The sequence below is a fragment of the Pleurodeles waltl genome, chromosome 1_1, assembly GCF_031143425.1.
Source record: "Pleurodeles waltl isolate 20211129_DDA chromosome 1_1, aPleWal1.hap1.20221129, whole genome shotgun sequence".
In the NCBI taxonomy this organism is placed as follows: domain Eukaryota; kingdom Metazoa; phylum Chordata; class Amphibia; order Caudata; family Salamandridae; genus Pleurodeles; species Pleurodeles waltl.
Window position 1 is genome coordinate 302,522,643 of NC_090436.1, and position 22,199 is coordinate 302,544,841.

General features: G+C 48.8%; 1 protein-coding gene across 2 annotated transcripts in view; it reads left to right on the plus strand.

Annotated features, from left to right (window-relative positions):
- Positions 1-22,199, plus strand: part of MTREX (Mtr4 exosome RNA helicase) — a 629,876-nt gene that overhangs the window by 497,846 nt on the left and 109,831 nt on the right. For both annotated transcript variants that reach the window (XM_069222101.1, XM_069222093.1), the window contains one exon: positions 1,307-1,495. In XM_069222101.1, coding sequence (XP_069078202.1) covers positions 1,307-1,495 — 189 coding nt within the window. The remainder of the gene's footprint in view (positions 1-1,306; positions 1,496-22,199) is intronic.

Consider the following 22,199-nt stretch of genomic DNA (forward strand, 5'->3'; position numbering starts at 1 on the left):
GTGGAACCAATGGTACACTTTAGGGAAAGAACAGGATCCCAGCACACACTCAGTCAAGTTGGCATCAACATCAGGTAAAACGTTTGGGGCAGGGGGGTAAACCATGCCAAAAGAGGCACTTTCCTACTGTGGTGTACCAACAGAACTATTCCCCTTTCTTCAACTCTGTCTAGGGTTCTTTTGTTTATTCTCTCCCTTGCCCAGCAGGGCTCTGTTTTGGGAACCGTTAAGGGTTATCAGTCTGCACTCTGCCTTCCTCAGGCTTCCTGATCAACCCTTCTTGTTTAAATCTCCCATTGTTGTGAGATTACTCAAAGGTCTTGCCCATATGTTTACACCTACCCCATTCCTAATGCCCCAGATTTGAACCTGGTCCTTACCTCACATGTGTGCGGGTTGTTCTGCGCATTAAAATGGGCTATGCTTTGGGTAAGAAGCAAACCCTGCATGTTTGTGTGCTCACTCCACCAGAGCAACAGCTGCATCCACTGTTAGCACGCGGAGTTCCAGTCCTGAACATCTGCCAGGCAGCAACGTGGGCATCCCTGCATACGTTTACCAAACACTACTGCCTGAACAGTCAGGTCCGCAGGGACGTCTGTTTTGGCCGTTCATTCCTGCAGAACTTCCTCCTATGATCTTGATTCACAGATTCCACCCTCTTCCCCACCCCCCCTTCCAGGGATGGTATTGCTTGGGTATCTATTTTAAGGTAACAAACCTGCAACTAGAAGTCTTTAATCAGGTGAACAAGTTAGTCACCTTTGGTAACTAATCATCTGGTTGAAATATATTCTAGTTTCAGATTTCTTACCGGCCCACCTATTCTCCCTGCTCTTCAAACTGATTTCTAGCGTCAGGGACTCCCTTTCATGGCCCTAGTTCTGGCGAACCAGTCTGTGTTCTTCATGGCTCTGTCTGGTGTCAAAAGTTCTGAAAAGAAACTATCAGCGCGCCGGGGTGGTGCCTATATACGACCGCGATGTCATCACGGACACCAACGATGGACAGACGCAGAGTCAACTGACGCCACCTGACTGCGCACAAGGGGTGCCGCTCAAAGAAAAATCTCCGGATACAGTCTGACACCTGGGGAAATTCTGTGCTAAGGAATCTGCAACTAGAATGTGTCTGTACTAGATAATTTGTTAGCGAAGGTAAGTAACGTGATCCTCTATGTTAAACCAAAGCTTGCTCAAACTAAGAAGGCTTTCCGAATAGGAGAAAGCTCTTGGAATTCATTGTAACCACATTGTGGTCTTATCAACTGTAGAATGTCCTGTGTAATAATATTTTTTTTTTCTAGGAAGTACAGAAGCGGTTCCCTGATGGAGTACCATTATTGGATCCTATTGATGATATGGGCATCAAAGACCAGGGACTGAAAAAAGTAATTCAAAAAATCGAGGCCTTTGAACACAGGATGTATTCTCACCCCCTCAATAATGACCCGAATTTGGAGACTGTATATAAACTTTGTGAAAGGAAAGCCAAGGTAAGGACTGAAGTGCGGAATATATTAATATTCTTTGATACTTGCTTGATATAATTGGTGTGTAAGGAAATGCCTTCCTTGGCATGGTTACCCCCTGACGTTTTGCCTTTTGTTGATGCTAGTTATGATTGAAAGTGTGCTAGGACCCTGCTAACCAGGCCCCAGTACCTGTGTTCTTTCCCTAAACTGTACCTTTGTTCCCACAATTGCCACAGCCCTGGCATACAGATAAGTCCCTTGTAAGTGGTACCCTTGGTACCAAGGGCCCTGTGACCAGGGGAGGTCTCTAGGGGCTGCAGCATGTATTGCGCCACCCTGGGGACCCCTTACTCAGCACATGCACACTGTCTCACAGCTTGTGTGAGCTGGTGGGGAGAAAATGACTAAGTCGACATGGCACTCCCCTCAGAGTGCCATGCCCACCTCTTACTGCCTGTGGCATAGGTAAGTCACCCCTCTAGTAGGCCTTACAGCCCTAAGGCAGGGTGCACTATACCACAGGTGAGGGCATAGTTGTATGAGCACTATGCCCCTACAGTGTCAAAGCAAAACCTTAGACATTATAAGTGCAGGGTATCCATGAAGAGTATATGGTCTGGGAGTCTGTCAATTACGAACTCCACAGTTCCATAATGGCTACACTGAAATCCGGGAAGTTTGTTATAAAACTAATCAGCATAATAAATACACACTGACGACCGTGTGGGATTTATTGTAAAATATCCCAGAGGGCATCTTAGAGATGCCCCCCTGAATACCAGTCTGACTCCTAGTGCTAGGCTGACCAGTTTCTGCCAGCCTGCCACAACCAGACGAGTTTCTGGGCACATGGGGTGAGTGCCTTTGTCACTCTGTGGCCAGGAACAAAGCCTGTACTGGGTGGATGTGCTTCTCACCTCCCCCTGCAGGAACTGTAACACCTGGCGGTGAGCCTCAAAGGCTCATGCCTTTTGTTACAGCACCCCAGGCATCCCAGCTAGAGGAGATGCCCGCCCCTCCGGCCACTGCCCCCACTTTTGGCTGCAAGGCTGGAGCAGATAATGAGAGAAACAAGGAGGAGTCACCTACCAGTCAGGACAGCCCCTAAGGTGTCCTGAGCTGTGACGACCCCTGCTGTTAGAAATGCTCCATCTTGAGTTTGGAGGATTCCCCTATAGGAATAGTGATGTGCCCCTCTCCCCTCAGGGAGGAGGCACAAAGAGGATGTAGCCACCCTCAAGGACAGTAGCCATTGGCTACTGGCCCCCTGACCTAAACACACCCCTAAATGTAGTATTTAGGGGTGACCCTGAACCCAGGAAGACAGAATTCCTGACGACCTAAAGGACTGCTGACCTGAAAGCCCCGCAGAGACGATGGAGATGACAACTGACTTGTCCCCAGCCCTACCGGCCTGACTCCAGACTCAAAGAACCTCCACAGTGAAGCATCCGACAGGGACCAGCGACCTCTGAGGACTCAGAAGACTGCCCTGAACCTAAAGGACCAAGAAACTCCTTGAGAACAGCGTCACTGTTCAAAACCTGCAACAACTGTGCAACAAAGAAACAACTTACAAAGAACTCTATCTTACCGCTGTAAGCGTGAGACTTCACACTCTGCACCCGACGCCCCCGGCTCAAGTTCAGGAGAACGAACACTGCAGAGAGGACTCCCAGGTGACTACGACGACATGGGCACCCTGAGTTGACCCCTCTGCACCCCCACAGCGATGCTTGCAGAGAGGATCCAGAGGCTCCCCCTGACTGCGACTTACTGGTAGCAAGGAACCCGACGCCTGGACCAAGCACTGCGCCCGCAGCCCCCAGGACCGAGAGGAACCACCTACCAGTGCAGGAGTGACCAGCAGGTGGCCCTCATCCTAACCCAGTCAGTGGCTGGCCGGAGAAGCCCACCTGTGCCCTGTCTGCATCGCCTAAGTGACCCCGGGTCCCCCCATTGCTTTCAATAGCAAACCCGACGCCTACTTCACCTGGCCGCCTCTGTGCCGCTTAGGGTGTGTTTTGTGGGCTCGTATGTCCCAGCCCTGGGAAAGCTAGGCTGCAGACAAAACAAATGTTTCCTAAATACTGCCAGGGGCGAGGCAGAGCTCAGACCATAGTGGTGTGTCGATTTGTTTGTTTACTGCAACATACACTGCTCACCAGTTCAGTCAATATGCTGCTGAATCATTACTTTTGGATGCGGGCCTTACACTCAACAACACACTATTGTTTTTCTGTGGCAACAGGCACTGCAGCTGTTGGTATGACACAGGAGAGGCTGCTAGGAGGTGGGGGTGGACAGTAGCAGGGCTGATTTCGTCTGGGGCTGTGAAAACGTACAGTGTACCTCCTCATCAGTTCAGGTGAAAATGTGCATTGATAAGGACACTTCAGTCTGTGAATATCTAACATTTTGAATAGCCTGAGACCCCAGACTGGATTTATTAACATGTGTAGGAAGTTGGCTCTGTATATACTATTTCAAAGTGAGAAATAGTGTGCACAGAGTCCAAGGGTTCCCCTTAGAGGTAAGATAGTGGCAAAAAGAGATAATACTAATGCTCTATTTTGTGGTAGTGTGGTCGAGCAGTAGGCTTATCAAAGGAGTTGTGTTAAGCATTTGTTGTACTTACACACAGGCAATAAATGAGGAACACACACTCGGAGACAATTCCAGGCCAATAGGTTTTTGTATAGAAAAATATATTTTCTTAGTTTATTTTAGGAACCACAGGTTCAAATTCTACTTGTAATATCTCATTTGAAAGGTATTGCAGGTAAGTACTTTAGGAACTTTGAATAATCACAATAGCATATATACTTTTTACATAAAACACATATAGCTATTTTAAAAGTGGACACACTGCAATTTTCACAGTTCCTGGGGGAGGTAAGTTATTGTTAGTTCTTGCAGGTAGGTAAACCACCTACGGGGTTCAAATTGGGGTCCAAGGTAGCCCACCGTTGGGGGTTCAGAGCAGCCCCAAAGTCACCACACCAGCAGCTCAGGGCCGGTCAGGTGCAGAGGTCAAAGAGGTGCCCAAAACACATAGGCGTCAATGGAGGCAAGGGGGTGCCCCGGTTCCAGTTTGCCAGCAGGTAAGTACCTGCGTCCTCGGAGGGCAGACCAGGGGGGTTTTGTAGGGCACCGGGGGGGACACAGGTCAGCACATAAAGTACACCCTCAGCAGCACGGGGGCGGCCGGTTGCAGTGTGCAAAACGCGTCGGGTTTTCAATAGGTTTCAATGAGAGACCAAGGGGTCTCTTCAGCGTTGCAGGCAGGCAAAGGTCAGAGTCACCTCAGCTCAGGACGCCTTAGGGGCTGTCCTGACTGGCCAGTGACTCCTCCTTGTTTTTCTCATTATCTCTCCTGGACTTGCCGCCAAAAGTGGGGGCTGTGTCCAGGGGGGGTGGGCATCTCCACTAGCTGGAGTGCCCTGGGGCATTGTAACACGAAGCTTGAGCCTTTGAAGCTCACTGCTAGGTGTTACAGTTCCTGCAGGGGGGAGGTGTGAAGCACCTCCACCCAGAGCAGGCTTTGTTTCTGTCCTCAGAGAGCACAAAGGCTCTCACCGCATGGGGTCAGAAACTTGTCTCTCAGCAGCAGGCTGGCACAGACCAATCAGTCCTGCACTGAACAATTGGGTAAAATACAGGGGGTATCTCTAAGATGCCCTCTGTGTGCATTTTTTAATAAATCCAACACTGGCATCAGTGTGGGTTTATTATTCTGAGAAGTTTGGTACTAAACTTCCCAGTATTCAGTGTAGTCATTATGGAGCTGTGGAGTTCGTTTTTGACAGACTCCCAGACCATATTCTCTTATGGCTACCCTGCACTTACAATGTCTAAGGTTTTGCTTAGACACTGTAGGGGCATAGTGCTAATGCACATATGCCCTCACCTGTGGTCTAGTGCACCCTGCCTTAGAGCTGTAAGGCCTGCTAGAGGGGTGACTTACCTATGCCACAGGCAGTGTGAGGTTGGCATGGCACCCTGAGGGGAGTGCCATGTCGACTTAGTCATTTTATCCCCACCAGCACACACAAGCTGGCAAGCAGTGTGTCTCTGCTGAGTGAGGGGTCCCTAGGGTGGCATAAGACATGCTGCAGCCCTTAGAGACCTTCCCTGGCATCAGGGCCCTTGGTACCAGGGGTACCAGTTACAAGGGACTTACCTGGGTGCCAGGGTTGTGCCAATTGTGGAGACAATGGTACATTTTAGATGAAAGATGCCTGGTTAGCATGGTCCCAGCACACTTCTCAGTCAAGTCAGCATCAGTATCAAGCAGAAAGTGGGGGATAACTGCAACAGGGAGCCATTTCTTTACAGGTGGTAAATGTCATGTTAGCAGCCAGTCTTTCATCAACAAGAAACTGTGCCTGTGAAATTTGTGGCTTGGTGCTGCACACTCCAGATTGACCCCCTTGAGGCTAAGTTATCTGATGTTCTGTTGTTTGTTCCGTCTCTTGCCCAGTAAAGCCTGGCTTTGGACACAGTTAAGATTTATCTTTCAGCCCTTTTGTTTTTCCTATGGTTGCCAAATCACCCCTTATTGTTTGAGTCACCTGTTGTGATTTGATTTTTAAAAGGGGCAACAGCAGACATTCCCCTTTCTCACTGTGTCATGCCCTAGTGGGACCTTAGTCAGGTCCTGACATACCAGATGTGCTCTGCGTTCGAGCTTATTCACAGCTGACCATAAGTTCTTCTTATCATTAGACCTTGTTCCTCTTTGCCACCACCTCTGCACAGGGAGTGAGTGAGCTTTAAGCTCTTAGTGTCAGTCCACCATACACTACTTTCACCCTAGACAGACTGGTTCTGCAAACTTGTGTATCCTTCCTGCTGATGATGAAGTTGTGACGTGGTTTCAAGTATGTCAAAGCTTCACCCTGCCAGCGTTCTATGCACCTCCTCACCCTTCTAAGGAGAAGGAGAGACTTCATTGCTTGGACCACAAGCAAGCACTGAGGTTCTACATAGATCATACCTAAGAAACCCGGATGGACGATCAAGTCGTTGTAGAGTTATCTGGAGAGAAAAAAGGCACAGTAGTGCAGAAGCGAATCATCTCCAGCTGGATTGCGTGCTGCATAAAGATCTGCTGCGCATTGGCCTAAAAGCAGCCTCCAAAAGGTCTTCATGTTCATTCTACCAGGGCCAAAGCTGTGTCCAAGACATCTGCCAGGAAGCTACATGTGTTGCATACATTCATGAATCACTATTGTCTTGACTGTCAGGTCTGACGGTAAAGGCTTTTTGTAGGAAGAGGAGTAGAAAAAAACACAAGAAAACTATGATCTTTGAGGAATTTGAAAAAAGGTAACTTTTGGACCTGACCCTTTTTGCATGGTCATCCCCAAACCTTTTGCTTTCCTCCTGTTTTTACGACCTCTTTTTGTTGGCTTTAGGACTCTGGGCACTCTCACTGCTGATGAGTGCTAAAGTGCATGTGCTCTCCCTTCTAAACTTGGTATGATTAGCTGCACCTGATTGGCTTATTTAATTTACATTTAAGTCCTTGTACAGTGGTATCCCTTGTACCCAGGGCCTGTAAATTAAATGTTTCTAGAGGGTCTGCAGCGCAGCTTGCACCTTCCACAGAAATAGTCTTTCAAACCAGTCTCAGGCCTGCCAACACAGGGCCTGTAAGCACAGTTTACTGCCACAGGGATCTAGCTTCTAAATTTATTTGCCAGGCCTGGAACTCTTTTTACTACACATGTCAACCTTAAGGTAGGCCCTAGCTAGCCCTATGGGTAAGCTGCTGTGTAGGTAAGAAGTAGGGTATGTGCCTTGTTGTGTGGCCTGTCCTAGTAGTGACAGTATATTTTGGGTCTCACTGCTGTGAGTGCTGCCTCTCTCATAGGATTGCAAAGGAAATGCCCTTTCAAATGGCTGTGGAATTGTCTGATCTATGAGGGGTGGCGTAGGCTTGTTTGGTATGGTTGGAATGGCAGTGAGAAATGCTGCTTACTGGTGTAGGTGGATTTCTTTTTATTACCATTTTAGAAATGCAACTTTTAGAAAGTGGACATTTCTCTGTGCTTATAACTCTGGTGCTTTTGCAGTATGACTCCAATCCACATCTGGGGTAGAGTGACTGCTGAACTTTCTGCATACTTTCCAGGCAGCCATCACACAGGGAGGGTGGAGGTCTAACAGGAGTACATCTGCATACTGAATGGTCTTCCTGGGCTGGGAGAGTTAGAGGCGGGGCACACACCCGTATCTGTAAAGACTGTGCTCTTGCTCGTTTACCCCTGCTAGGTCATATGAAGGACTGCCACCTTGTGCTCAAGACCTTTGTGCTTACCCATTGTACTCCCGGGGCTGGGTGGTGTGTCCCCCTGCCTCTGTGTCAGTCCCAGCACGTAGAGATATTGCACACAGCGCGTGGAGGAGCACTGTTTTCTCTCCCTGGGCATAGCGGAGTCTGAGTAGAGAGCGCCTTGCTCCCCTGTTCCAGCGCATGTAGAGCGCTTCGTTATTGGTCGGTTTGGTGCAGGGAGCACCTCCTCTGGCACTGGGTTGTGGGCCCCCTTCCCTACTGCAGGAGACATAAAGAGGAGCCCGTTGGCTGCCTCTTGTAATAGCACGGACGAGCATGGTTCCTTTGGTGCCTACTTGTGAGTAATCACCGCCGCAACCCAGAGGGAACAAACGAACGAAGGAAGGAGCAGGCCTGTGGCTAGGTGGTGTCCCCTGGCTGGGCCGCCTTGCAGAAGAAGTAGCGGTCCGGGAGGCCCTTGAGAGGTTCTTGACACCCACCCTTGTGTAGAAGATGGCAGCTGTGCCGTATGGATACCGGCGGCTGCTGTGTGATTCTTCCTCTGCTTGGGGAAGGAGCCAGCTGGCAGCGGCCTCTGCCAAGCCCTAGCACGGGGAAGCTTAAGGAGGGCTTCCCTGTAACGTTGTAGGGACCCCCTCCAGTTAGAGTGACTCCGGTGCTTGCAGCTCCACCCCCCGCCCCTCCCCAGGAGAGGAGCTAACACCACCATTGGGATACTATGAGCATGGATGTTCGGCCTCTTCTCTTTCCCTTTTAAGTTGTCACTTAGGGAGGTCCATGACATGCCTGGCATGGGATGACAGGGATGCCTAATGCCCTAAGAACTACCATATAGTATGTAATAATAGGGGCCCAGGGGTGCGGCGCCTTATACTTGGAGTTGGTGAGAGATGTATTCACCTGTTTACATACCGCATTTCATGTAATAAAAGCACAGTTGCGCTGTGGGTTTCATGTAGGAGTGTTTTTCCTGCGGTTCATGATCTAATGATGGGTGACGCACATTTTTCCAGGTTCTCTATGATCTGTGCTAGGGAGGGTGGGTAATGGTTTATGACATATGCAAAGGATGAGAATATTTTTCCATTCATAATAATGTCTTGGCATTAATGATGTGTTTGTTATGATGTGTGCCTTTTTGGCGATAATGATGACTTGACTACTGCTTGCTTTCGCAGAGAACTAGTAATCTGTGATGTTCTGACAACTGCTTGTGTAGCACAGTATTACTGATACATACTATTTTTTGGTCTAATGATGTTTTGTGCAATACAGTTTATTTTTATATAACTTGTTGTGGAGTTTTCTTTGTAGTATATTTATGTTGTCATGTGTGTTGTGCAAACGCTTTACACATTGCCTCTGGGATAAGTCTGACTTCTCGTGCCAAGCTACCAAGGAGGTGAGCAGGGGTTATCTTGGGTGTGTAGCTCCCTTGCTCTGACTAGAGTGGTGCTCCCTACCTGGCTAAGGTGCCTACTATAGCCAACCAGGAACCCCATTTCTAACAGGAAACATCTCATGGGTCGGAAAATGAGCAGCAGGTGGGTAGCACACCCCATTTAGATTTTGCCCAAATTGGCATCTCAAAAATATCCTGAAAGCATCTTAGGCCATGATGATTAAATCTAGAAGAAACCAAACTGGTACAAGGTGTAGGATATGATGCTGAAAGAATTGTCGAGTCAGAGAGAAAACACTAAGGTAAACGTTGAAGGATGCCAACACCAGAAAATTCCAGTAAACACCAGGGGCACACTGCAGCCAATTTGAAATCTTCTGACCATAAACACACGAAAACAGCCTCACCGCCAAAAGCGTTGGTGATGTAAGAGAGGCAAAAGTTGAGAGTACATTGGGTTGAGGCCAAATTGCACCATAGAAGGCAAGCTTACATAACTGGCTTTAGCACTAACTGGTAACATTTAGCATGAAAGGGAGCAATAGCCTGAGGAAGGGAGTTTTCCTCGCCAAAGAGCCTGCAATGCTCAATGACTGGGGTGGGCGGTTGGGGGGGGGCAGGATGGGCAGGAGCCTTGATGCTGAAAGAAACAGTGTTTCACCTACAATGAAGGCCCTACTAGGGACAAATAGTAAGTTCAACTGAATTCCTCTGAAGCTATCAAAGTTAAAGGCAAGTTAGAAAGACCCTGCTAAGCAGGATCCTCCAACCACTCAAAAGCCCCAGGAAGAAGTAGAAGAGGAATTCTTTGAATGTCAAGAAAAAACATGCCGCATAGAGTATGAATCCCTCCAGAGAAGAGATGATGCGGAAAAGTGGCAAGATCTAGAGACAGATTCCCGGAAGAGGGGGTTGATTCCTATCCACCCTGACCTTCACCTGTAGGTTATATTTCAGTATGTGTAAAGAAATGGCTCCCTGTTGCAGTTACCCCCCACTTTTTGCCTGATACTGATGCTGACTTGACTGAGAAGTGTGCTGGGACCCTGCTAACCAGGCCCCAGCACCAGTGTTCCTTCACCTAAAATGTACCATTGTATCCACAATTGGCACACCCTGGCATTCAGATAAGTCCCTTGTAACTGGTACTTCTAGTACCAAGGGCCCTGATGCCAAGGAAGGTCTCTAAGGGCTGCAGCATGTCTTATGCCACCCTAGAGACCCCTCACTCAGCACAGACACACTGCTTACAAGCCTGTGTGTGCTAGTGAGAACAAAATGAGTAAGTCGACATGGCACTCCCCTCAGGGTGCCATGCCAGCCTCTCACTGCCTATGCAGTATAGGTAAGACACCCCTCTAGCAGGCCTTACAGCCCTAAGGCAGGGTGCACTATACCATAGGTGAGGGTACCAGTGCATGAGCACTATGCCCCTACAGTGTCTAAACAAAACCTTAGACATTGTAAGTGCAGGGTAGCCATAAGAGTATATGGTCTGGGAGTCTGTTTTACACGAACTCCACAGCACCATAATGGCTACACTGAAAACGGGGAAGTTTGGTATCAAACTTCTCAGCACAATAAATGCACACTGATGCCAGTGTACATTTTATTGTAAAATACACCACAGAGGGCACCTTAGAGGTGCCCCCTGAAACTTAACCAACTATCTGTGTAGGCTGACTGGTTCCAGCAGCCTGCCACACTAGAGACATGTTGCTGGCCCCATGGGGAGAGTGCCTTTGTCACTCTGAGGCCAGTAACAAAGCCTGCACTGGGTGGAGATGCTAACACCTCCCCCAGGCAGGAGCTGTAACACCTGGCGGTGAGCCTCAAAGGCTCACCCCTTTGTCACAGCCCAGCAGGGCACTCCAGCTTAGTGGAGTTGCCCGCCCCCTCCGGCCACGGCCCCCACTTTTGGCGGCAAGGCTGGAGGGAACAAAGAAAGCAACAAGGAGGAGTCACTGGCCAGTCAGGACAGCCCCTAAGGTGTCCTGAGCTGAGGTGACTCTAACTTTTAGAAATCCTCCATCTTGCAGATGGAGGATTCCCCCAATAGGGTTAGGATTGTGACCCCCTCCCCTTGGGAGGAGGCACAAAGAGGGTGTACCCACCCTCAGGGCTAGTAGCCATTGGCTACTAACCCCCCAGACCTAAACACGCCCTTAAATTTAGTATTTAAGGGCTACCCTGAACCCTAGAAAATTAGATTCCTGCAACTACAAGAAGAAGGACTGCCCAGCTGAAAACCCCTGCAGCGGAAGACCAGAAGACGACAACTGCCTTGGCTCCAGAAACTCACCGGCCTGTCTCCTGCCTTCCAAAGATCCTGCTCCAGCGACGCCTTCCAAAGGGACCAGCGACCTCGACATCCTCTGAGGACTGCCCCTGCTTCGAAAAGACAAGAAACTCCCGAGGACAGCGGACCTGCTCCAAGAAAAGCTGCAACTTTGTTTCCAGCAGCTTTAAAGAACCCTGCAAGCTCCCCGCAAGAAGCGTGAGACTTGCAACACTGCACCCGGCGACCCCGACTCGGCTGGTGGCGATCCAACACCTCAGGAGGGACCCCAGGACTACTCTGATACTGTGAGTACCAAAACCTGTCCCCCCTGAGCCCCCACAGCGCCACCTGCAGAGGGAATCCCGAGGCTTCCCCTGACCGCGACTCTTTGAACCTAAAGTCCCGACGCCTGGGAGAGACCCTGCACCCGCAGCCCCCAGGACCTGAAGGACCGGACTTTCACTGGAGAAGTGACCCCCAGGAGTCCCTCTCCCTTGCCCAAGTGGAGGTTTCCCCGAGGAACCCCCCCCTTGCCTGCCTGCAGCGCTGAAGAGAGCCCGAGATCTCTCATAGACTAACATTGCGAACCCGACGCTTGTTTCTACACTACACCCGGCCGCCCCCGCGCCGCTGAGGGTGAAATTTCGGTGTGGACTTGTGTCCCCCCCGGTGCCCTACAAAACCCCCCTGGTCTGCCCTCCGAAGACGCGGGTACTTACCTGCAAGCAGACCGGAACCGGGGCACCCCCTTCTCTCCATTCTAGCCTATGCGTTTTGGGCACCACTTTGAACTCTGCACCTGACCGGCCCTGAGCTGCTGGTGTGGTGACTTTGGGGTTGCTCTGAACCCCCAACGGTGGGCTACCTTGGACCAAGAACTAAGCCCTGTAAGTGTCTTACTTACCTGGTTAACCTAACAAATACTTACCTCCCCTAGGAACTGTGAAAATTGCACTGTGTCCACTTTTAAAACAGCTATTTGTGAATAACTTGAAAAGTATACATGCAATTTTGATGATTTGAAGTTCCTAAAGTACTTACCTGCAATACCTTTCGAATGAGATATTACATGTAGAAATTGAACCTGTGGTTCTTAAAATAAACTAAGAAAAGATATTTTTCTATAGAAAAACCTATTGGCTGGATTTGTCTCTGAGTGTGTGTACCTCATTTATTGTCTATGTGTATGTACAACAAATGCTTAACACTACTCCTTGGATAAGCCTACTGCTCGACCACACTACCACAAAATAGAGCATTAGTATTATCTATTTTTACCACTATTTTACCTCTAAGGGGAACCCTTGGACTCTGTGCATGCTATTCCTTACTTTGAAATAGCACATACAGAGCCAACTTCCTACATTGGTGGATCAGCGGTGGGGTACAAGACTTTGCATTTGCTGGACTACTCAGCCAATACCTGATCACACAACAAATTCCAAAATTGTCATTAGAAATTCATTTTTGCAATTTGAAAGTTTTCTAAATTCTTAAAAGTCCTGCTAGGGCCTTGTGTGTTAAGTCCCTGTTTAGCATTGTCTTTTTAGAGTTTAAAAGTTTGTTAAAAGTTTGAATTAGATTCTAGAAACAGTTTTAGATTCTTAAAAAAGTATTCCAACTCTTAGCAGAATAATGTCTGATACAGAGATGCAGGTGGTGGAACTCGACACCACACCTTACCTCCATCTTAGGATGAGGGAGCTAAGGTCTCTCTGTAATATAAAGAAAATAACCATTGGCTCCAGACCTACCAAAATTCAGCTCCAGGAGCTGTTGGCAGAGTTTGAAAAAGCCAACCCCTCTGAGGATGACTTCACAGAGGAAGAAATTAGTGACTTGGAGGGCAATTCCCCCCTTCCAGTCCTAAATAGGGAGACCAGGGCCTCTCAAGCCCTGTCTCCAAAAATGATAGTCAGAAATGTTGCTTCCCTCACAGGAGGGTCCAGCATTTCTGAAATCACTGAGGATGCTCTCAGTGAAGATGACCCCCTGTTAGCCAGGATGGTCAAAAGATTGGCTTTGGAAAAGCAGCTCCTAGCCATAGAAAGGGAAAGAAAAGAGATGGGCCTAGGTCCCATCAATGGTGGCAGCAACTTAAATAGGGTCAGAGATTCTCCTGACATCCTAAAAATCCCCAAAGGGATTGTAACAAAATATGAAGATGGTGATGACATCACCAAATGGTTCACAGCTTTTGAGAGGGCTTGTGTAACCAGAAAAGTGAACAGATCTCACTGGGGTGCTCTCCTTTGGGAAATGTTCACTGGAAAGTGTAGGGATAGACTCCTCACACTCTCTGGAAAAGATGCAGAATCTTATGACCTCATGAAGGGTACCCTGATTGAGGGCTTTGGATTCTCCACTGAGGAGTATAGAATTAGATTCAGGGGGGCTCAAAAATCCTCGAGCCAGACCTGGGTTGATTTTGTAGACTACTCAGTAAAAACACTAGATGGTTGGTTAACTGGAAATTAAGTGTGTGACTATGTTGGGCTTTATAATTTGTTTATGAAAGAACACATTTTAAGTAACTGCTTCAATGAAAAGTTGCATCAGTATCTGGTAGACCTAGGTCCAATTTCTCCCCAAGAATTGGGAAAGAAGGCAGACCACTGGGTCAAGACTAGGGTAACCAAAACTTCCACTGGGGGTGACCAAAAGAAAGGGGTTACAAAAACTCCCCAGGAGAAAGTGGGTAACACTAGAAACAAGGAAAAAGAGTCCTCTGTAGGCCCCCAAAAACCAGAACAGGTGGGTGGGCCCCAGGACACAACCCAAAACAAAGGTGGGTACCAGGGTAAGAACTGGGATGCCACTAAGGCATGGTGCCACAACTGTAAACAGTCTGGGCACCACACCAAGGACACTTCTTGTCCCAAAAACAAACCCCAGAACAAAATTCCTGGGGTAACCAGTGTAGCCATGGGAGATGACTCCTCAGATGAGGAGGTCTTCCTAGCCTTCAACTGGAAACAGGGCCCAACAGGTGAGTTGGAGATTCCAGAGGGAAGTAGACACTTCCACCACCTACTGGTGAATGGAATCCCAACCACTGCCCTGAGAGACACTTGTGCCAGTCACACTATTGTGCATGACAGGCTGGTGCTCTCAAACCAGTACATCCCAGGTGAGACTGCCAGGGTAAGAGTTAGCCTAGACAGGGTCACTAAGAGGCCTGTGGCTTTAGTGCCCATAGAAGTGGGTGGCACTCTTAGCTGGAGAAGGGTAGTAGTCAGTACAGACCTCCCCCTTGATTGTCTCCTTGGAAATGACTACCCAGAGGTTAGTCAGAGCCCAAGAGAGGAACTGGTCCAGTGCCAGTCCTCTCCCAAGGATTCTGGAAGTCCTGCCTCTGCAGTAAATGCAAGCAGGCCCCAGAAGAAGAAGAAAAGAAAACAGAGTAGGAAGGGTGGACAACCTTTAGCCAAGGTTACAGCAAGCCAAGGAGATTCTGCTCCAGTAGGGGAGAACTCCAAAAATGGCCCTGATAAAGTCCAACCTGACCCACAAGAAGTCCTGGCTAGTCAGGCAACTGTTAAACCTGAGTGGGTGGCTCCTCAGCTAACAGAAGAAAGAGTGGAAGAAGGGTGTTTACTACAAGATGTGGTAACCCCCCACTCCAATACAGCAGACAGGCAACCTGAACCCAAAGAAGCCTGTAACTTAGCCCCTTCCCTTTTAGGTGAAGAGCTAAAGGTGTGGTTCTGGGCACTGACAGCTGTCAGTGGCCTCTGCTGGGTGTTAGCCTTTATGGCTGCACTATCCTTAGCATGGTGGTCTGACCCCATGCCAAATAGCAAGTTAGGCCCCCTGACCCTATTGGTCATGGTGGGGTTACTCCAGCTCTGGGTAACCTCTCTGGGTAAGCTAGGGGTGACCCTGGCCAAGATAAGGTTAGCAGAGGTGGACACCTCTAAGACCAAAATAGAAAGAATGGGTGGAGACATTGAAGAGGCAGACAAGAGGCAATTCAGACTAGGTCCTATCACTGTGGAAGTGGGTCAGTTCCCCAAAGGGAATGACCTGAACAGAAGGATGTAAGGCAGAGTAGGCCCTGCAACTAACCAGCCTATTTCTCCTACTCTTCCTCGCCTGACAGACTAGGAAGACTCTCCCAGCTTGGGCTGAGTCTCCTGGCCTGTGGGCTGGGGGGGGCTTGTGTAAAGAAATGGCTCCCTGTTGCAGTTACCCCCCACTTTTTGCCTGATACTGATGCTGACTTGACTGAGAAGTGTGCTGGGACCCTGCTAACCAGGCCCCAGCACCAGTGTTCCTTCACCTAAAATGTACCATTGTATCCACAATTGGCACACCCTGGCATTCAGATAAGTCCCTTGTAACTGGTACTTCTAGTACCAAGGGCCCTGATGCCAAGGAAGGTCTCTAAGGGCTGCAGCATGTCTTATGCCACCCTAGAGACCCCTCACTCAGCACAGACACACTGCTTACAAGCCTGTGTGTGCTAGTGAGAACAAAATGAGTAAGTCGACATGGCACTCCCCTCAGGGTGCCATGCCAGCCTCTCACTGCCTATGCAGTATAGGTAAGACACCCCTCTAGCAGGCCTTACAGCCCTAAGGCAGGGTGCACTATACCATAGGTGAGGGTACCAGTGCATGAGCACTATGCCCCTACAGTGTCTAAACAAAACCTTAGACATTGTAAGTGCAGGGTAGCCATAAGAGTATATGGTCTGGGAGTCTGTTTTACACGAACTCCACAGCACCATAATGGCTACACTGAAAACGGGGAAGTTTGGTATCAAACTTCTCAGCACAATAAATGCACACTGATGCCAGTGTACATTTTATTGTAAAATACACCACAGAGGGCACCTTAGAGGTGCCCCCTGAAACTTAACCAACTATCTGTGTAGGCTGACTGGTTCCAGCAGCCTGCCACACTAGAGACATGTTGCTGGCCCCATGGGGAGAGTGCCTTTGTCACTCTGAGGCCAGTAACAAAGCCTGCACTGGGTGGAGATGCTAACACCTCCCCCAGGCAGGAGCTGTAACACCTGGCGGTGAGCCTCAAAGGCTCACCCCTTTGTCACAGCCCAGCAGGGCACTCCAGCTTAGTGGAGTTGCCCGCCCCCTCCGGCCACGGCCCCCACTTTTGGCGGCAAGGCTGGAGGGAACAAAGAAAGCAACAAGGAGGAGTCACTGGCCAGTCAGGACAGCCCCTAAGGTGTCCTGAGCTGAGGTGACTCTAACTTTTAGAAATCCTCCATCTTGCAGATGGAGGATTCCCCCAATAGGGTTAGGATTGTGACCCCCTCCCCTTGGGAGGAGGCACAAAGAGGGTGTACCCACCCTCAGGGCTAGTAGCCATTGGCTACTAACCCCCCAGACCTAAACACGCCCTTAAATTTAGTATTTAAGGGCTACCCTGAACCCTAGAAAATTAGATTCCTGCAACTACAAGAAGAAGGACTGCCCAGCTGAAAACCCCTGCAGCGGAAGACCAGAAGACGACAACTGCCTTGGCTCCAGAAACTCACCGGCCTGTCTCCTGCCTTCCAAAGATCCTGCTCCAGCGACGCCTTCCAAAGGGACCAGCGACCTCGACATCCTCTGAGGACTGCCCCTGCTTCGAAAAGACAAGAAACTCCCGAGGACAGCGGACCTGCTCCAAGAAAAGCTGCAACTTTGTTTCCAGCAGCTTTAAAGAACCCTGCAAGCTCCCCGCAAGAAGCGTGAGACTTGCAACACTGCACCCGGCGACCCCGACTCGGCTGGTGGCGATCCAACACCTCAGGAGGGACCCCAGGACTACTCTGATACTGTGAGTACCAAAACCTGTCCCCCCTGAGCCCCCACAGCGCCGCCTGCAGAGGGAATCCCGAGGCTTCCCCTGACCGCGACTCTTTGAACCTAAAGTCCCGACGCCTGGGAGAGACCCTGCACCCGCAGCCCCCAGGACCTGAAGGACCGGACTTTCACTGGAGAAGTGACCCCCAGGAGTCCCTCTCCCTTGCCCAAGTGGAGGTTTCCCCGAGGAACCCCCCCCTTGCCTGCCTGCAGCGCTGAAGAGAGCCCGAGATCTCTCATAGACTAACATTGCGAACCCGACGCTTGTTTCTACACTACACCCGGCCGCCCCCGCGCCGCTGAGGGTGAAATTTCGGTGTGGACTTGTGTCCCCCCCGGTGCCCTACAAAACCCCCCTGGTCTGCCCTCCGAAGACGCGGGTACTTACCTGCAAGCAGACCGGAACCGGGGCACCCCTTCTCTCCATTCTAGCCTATGCGTTTTGGGCACCACTTTGAACTCTGCACCTGACCGGCCCTGAGCTGCTGGTGTGGTGACTTTGGGGTTGCTCTGAACCCCCAACGGTGGGCTACCTTGGACCAAGAACTAAGCCCTGTAAGTGTCTTACTTACCTGGTTAACCTAACAAATACTTACCTCCCCTAGGAACTGTGAAAATTGCACTAAGTGTCCACTTTTAAAACAGCTATTTGTGAATAACTTGAAAAGTATACATGCAATTTTGATGATTTGAAGTTCCTAAAGTACTTACCTGCAATACCTTTCGAATGAGATATTACATGTAGAAATTGAACCTGTGGTTCTTAAAATAAACTAAGAAAATATATTTTTCTATAGAAAAACCTATTGGCTGGATTTGTCTCTGAGTGTGTGTACCTCATTTATTGTCTATGTGTATGTACAACAAATGCTTAACACTACTCCTTGGATAAGCCTACTGCTCGACCACACTACCACAAAATAGAGCATTAGTATTATCTATTTTTACCACTATTTTACCTCTAAGGGGAACCCTTGGACTCTGTGCATGCTATTCCTTACTTTGAAATAGCACATACAGAGCCAACTTCCTACAGTATGCAATACCTTAATAAAGAGGGCAGCAAAGACAGTGACCCCAAAAGAAGAAAATAAATACCGGCTTCACCTGAAACCCACCTTTCTTCAAGGACTGTGTGGTTGCCAACTTCCTGATAGTCAGAATGGCATGAGAGACTCAACATACCAACAATCAGCAGGCCCCTTCTGATGAGGAAAGCAAGTGAGTAGACATGGTGAGCTCCAAGATTAGTGGTAACACTGTGGCACATTGCAGACTCAATTGGTCTGCTAAATCGGTACACCCACCATCAATGGGAAGAAATTAAGGACCTCATTCAGCGTCTGCCGGAGGAATAGCTGAAAAGGGCAAAGAATGGTACTCCAGGAAAGCAAAAATATTAACACCTCCCTAAAGTCCTCACTCGACAGTGGGTACACTGCCTACAGAGAGCTTTGTGCAGCCACAGCTCTATGAAAACACGCCCGGCTAAGGGTCTCTGGGTTTAAGCATGCTCTGTTAGCCTCAGTATTAGATGTTTTTCATTGAAGAGAGCCTCTTCGGCAACACTGTTGATGATGCATTGCAATAAATGAAGAAAGCCTACGAGACCACAAAGGCAGTGGAAGCTTTGTAGTTCAAAGAGCCTTTTCATAGAGAATTACCCCAGGAAAGACCATCCGCAAGTGAAGTTCAGTCGTTGACATCTCACACATTCTTCACCCCATCGAGCAGCACACACCATTGCAGTGGCAGTATGGATCCGAGTGGAGAGACAACTTTTGGGGAAGCCCCAAAGGAAGAGGATCTACCCTGAGAGGGTCAGGACCCTTGAGTAGGTGTTTTAAAGGCAGGTACCTTCCCACATTAAACACATAGAAGGCAGAATCTGAGGTTTCATCTATGAATGGAACAAAACCACCTCCGACAAATGGATATTGAACCTAATTCAGCATGGTCACGGCATAGAACTTATACACAGCACCCCCCCCCCCCCAAACAATCAAACTGTGAGCAAAGACATAATGTAAAGAAGAACTTCTGCATCTAAGAAGAGGTAAACAATCTTTCACTCAAGAAATTAATAGGGCAGATACCATTAAAGGAAAAGGCCCAGGTAGTCTGCTTCATTTATTTCTCTGTACCACAACTGGATAAGTCACTCAGACCCATACTAGATCTAATGACTGAACAAGTTTTGTAAAGACTCTAAGGTTCAAGATGACAGTACTGCAGAGGGTCATTCTGCATTTAGAAAAAGGGGACTATGTCAGCTTGAAACCCCGAATAAGCGTACTTGTACATACCATTGAACAGTATTCATGGGAAGTTCCTACAGTTTATCATGGACACAGTACATTATCAGTTAAGGGTCGTGCCTTTTTGAATGAAGTCTGCTCCAAGGGTTTTGTAGTACCTCGAAGTACCTCATACTAGCACACCTGCAGAAAATGGTAATACAGGTTTCCCGTATTTAGATGATTGGCTGGTAAAGGCAAGATTGTTCAAAAAGTGTCAGGACAATATACAAGCTCTGATAAGAACATTCCGCAAACAGAGCTTCTCCTTGAATTTTAGCAGATGTTCTTAGGAGCAAGGCCAAATTCTGTGTAAGCCAAAGCCTTCCCAGTACAAACCAAGTCCAAACAAGAATAGAGCAAGCGTGTTTCAAACAAAAGCGTCAACATCTGGCAGTGGGAATGGTGGAGAAAATGATGGGCAAGATTGCATCTTGCATACTCCTAATGTCCCATGCATGGCTTCGTAAGAGACCACTTTACTGACTAGTACAGTAGTGCTCACAGGCAACTGGTAGTTGGGATGATCTAGTGCGTATCACAGACAGATTACACAACAAGATACAGTGATGAAATATAACTGTACAGTGGGCAGACCATTTAGACTACCAACTGTCATTTAGGCAGCCTAAACGTCAGGGGTCTATAGCGCCTCATGGAAGCGGAGAAACACATAAATGTGGTAGAACTTGAAGCTGTCGTATCCAGAAAAACAACACAACCATGTTCTGCATCAACATTCTTAAAGTTGGGGGTAGGGAGGGGTCAGAATCGCACATGCAGCCCTGACTAGCACAGGACAGTGAAAATAAATCCACAATTTATTGCAGCAGTACAGAAGTAATATAACAAAACAATGCTAACCAAACCATACTCTTTCCTGCATTCTCCCAGCAGTCAGTCCTAAATCACAAGCACATCGTGTCCTGCATGCAATGAAAGTTACTTAATACTTAAATAAAACAAAACAAATCACGAGGGGGGGAGCACTTTTTCAGCTCTTGAGAATGAACAAGAAATGTCTCCCTAGTCACTAAGGGATCATTCACTAGATGGATAGTCCAGATAGGCTATAAAAAGCCAAGAGTACACTCTTCAAGGAAAAACCTTCATTGCTAACTTGTCTTTAAACGGCATCTGTCTGGCCACGGTGTGGTTTTCCATGCAAACGTTTACTAAGCAGTACTGTGTAGACATTCAGGCTGACAAGGAGGCATAGGTGGGACAGAGGGTGCTAACATACTTGTTTGCAATTACCCAATCTGGACAACCCAGTTTTCCAAAGGAATAGGCTCCCACTACAAAATCGGTGCACAACATGTCAATCAATCAATCATATTTATAAAGCGCGCTACTCACCCGTGAGGGTCTCAAGGCGCTAGGGGAGGGGGTTACTGCTGCTCGAAGAGCCAGGTCTTGAGCTGCCTCCGGAATGCGAGGTGGTCCTGGGTGGTCCTGAGGTTGGCGGGGAGGGAGTTCCAAGTCTTGCCCGCCAAGTAGGAGAAGGATTTCCCACCTGCTGTAGTGCGGCGGATGCGAGGGACGGTGGCGAGTGCGAGGTTGGCAGAGCGAAGTTGACGGGTGGGCGTGTAGAAACTGAGGCGACGGTTGAGGTATTCAGGTCATTTGTTGTGGAGGGATTTGTGTGCGTGGGTGAGGAGCCTGAAGGTGATCCTTTTGTTGACGGGTAGTCAGTGCAGGTGTCTCAGGTGGGCGGAGATGTGGCTGTTGCGGGGTATGTCGAGGATGAGGCGAGCGGAGGCGTTTTGTATTCGCTGCAGACGTTTCTGGAGTTTTGTGGTGGTTCCTGCGTATAGGGTGTTTCCGTAGTCCAGGCGGCTTGTGACGAGGGCGTGGGTCACAGTTTTTCTGGTGTCGGCGGGGATCCAGCGGAAGATCTTTCGGAGCATGCGGAGAGTGAGGAAGCAGGAAGACGATACAGCGTTGACTTGTTTGGTCATGGTGAGAAGTGGGTCCAGGATGAATCTGAGGTTGCGTGCGTGGTCTGAGGGGGTAGGTGTGGTGCCCAGGGCCGTGGGCCACCAAGAGTAGTCCCAGGCGGACGGGGTGTTTCCGAGGACGAGGACTTCCGTTTTGTCTGAGTTCAGTTTCAGACGGCTGAGTTTCATCCATTCTGCAACGTCTTTCATTCCGTCCTGCAGGTTGGTTTTGGCGATGGTAGGGTCCTTGGTGAGGGAAAGTATCAGCTGGGTGTCGTCGGCGTAGGAGATGATGTTGATGTTGTGTTTGCATGCAATATCGGCGAGGGGGCTCATGATGACATTGAAGAGAGTCGGGCTGAGCGAGGATCCCTGTGGGACACCACAGATGATCTCGGTGTGAATCCAGAAAAGGTTTACATTGCTAAACTAAATGGTTATTTACCAGTAGCAATAATTTTGTAGCTTAAAGAAGTATCTGGATTTGCATGCAACCCTCCTACATCCCCTGTTTGAGGTGGATTTGAAAAGGAGTTAGATAGAACTAAAAGGTGTATGAACATGCAGTTATACATTCAATGAAGGGGAAAAATAGAATCTTAAAATGACTAAAGCGAGGGATTATCAGAGGTTATGTCTGACGTTATTCATGCAAGGGCATGGCGCAAAAAGGTCGAAAACTAGACTACTT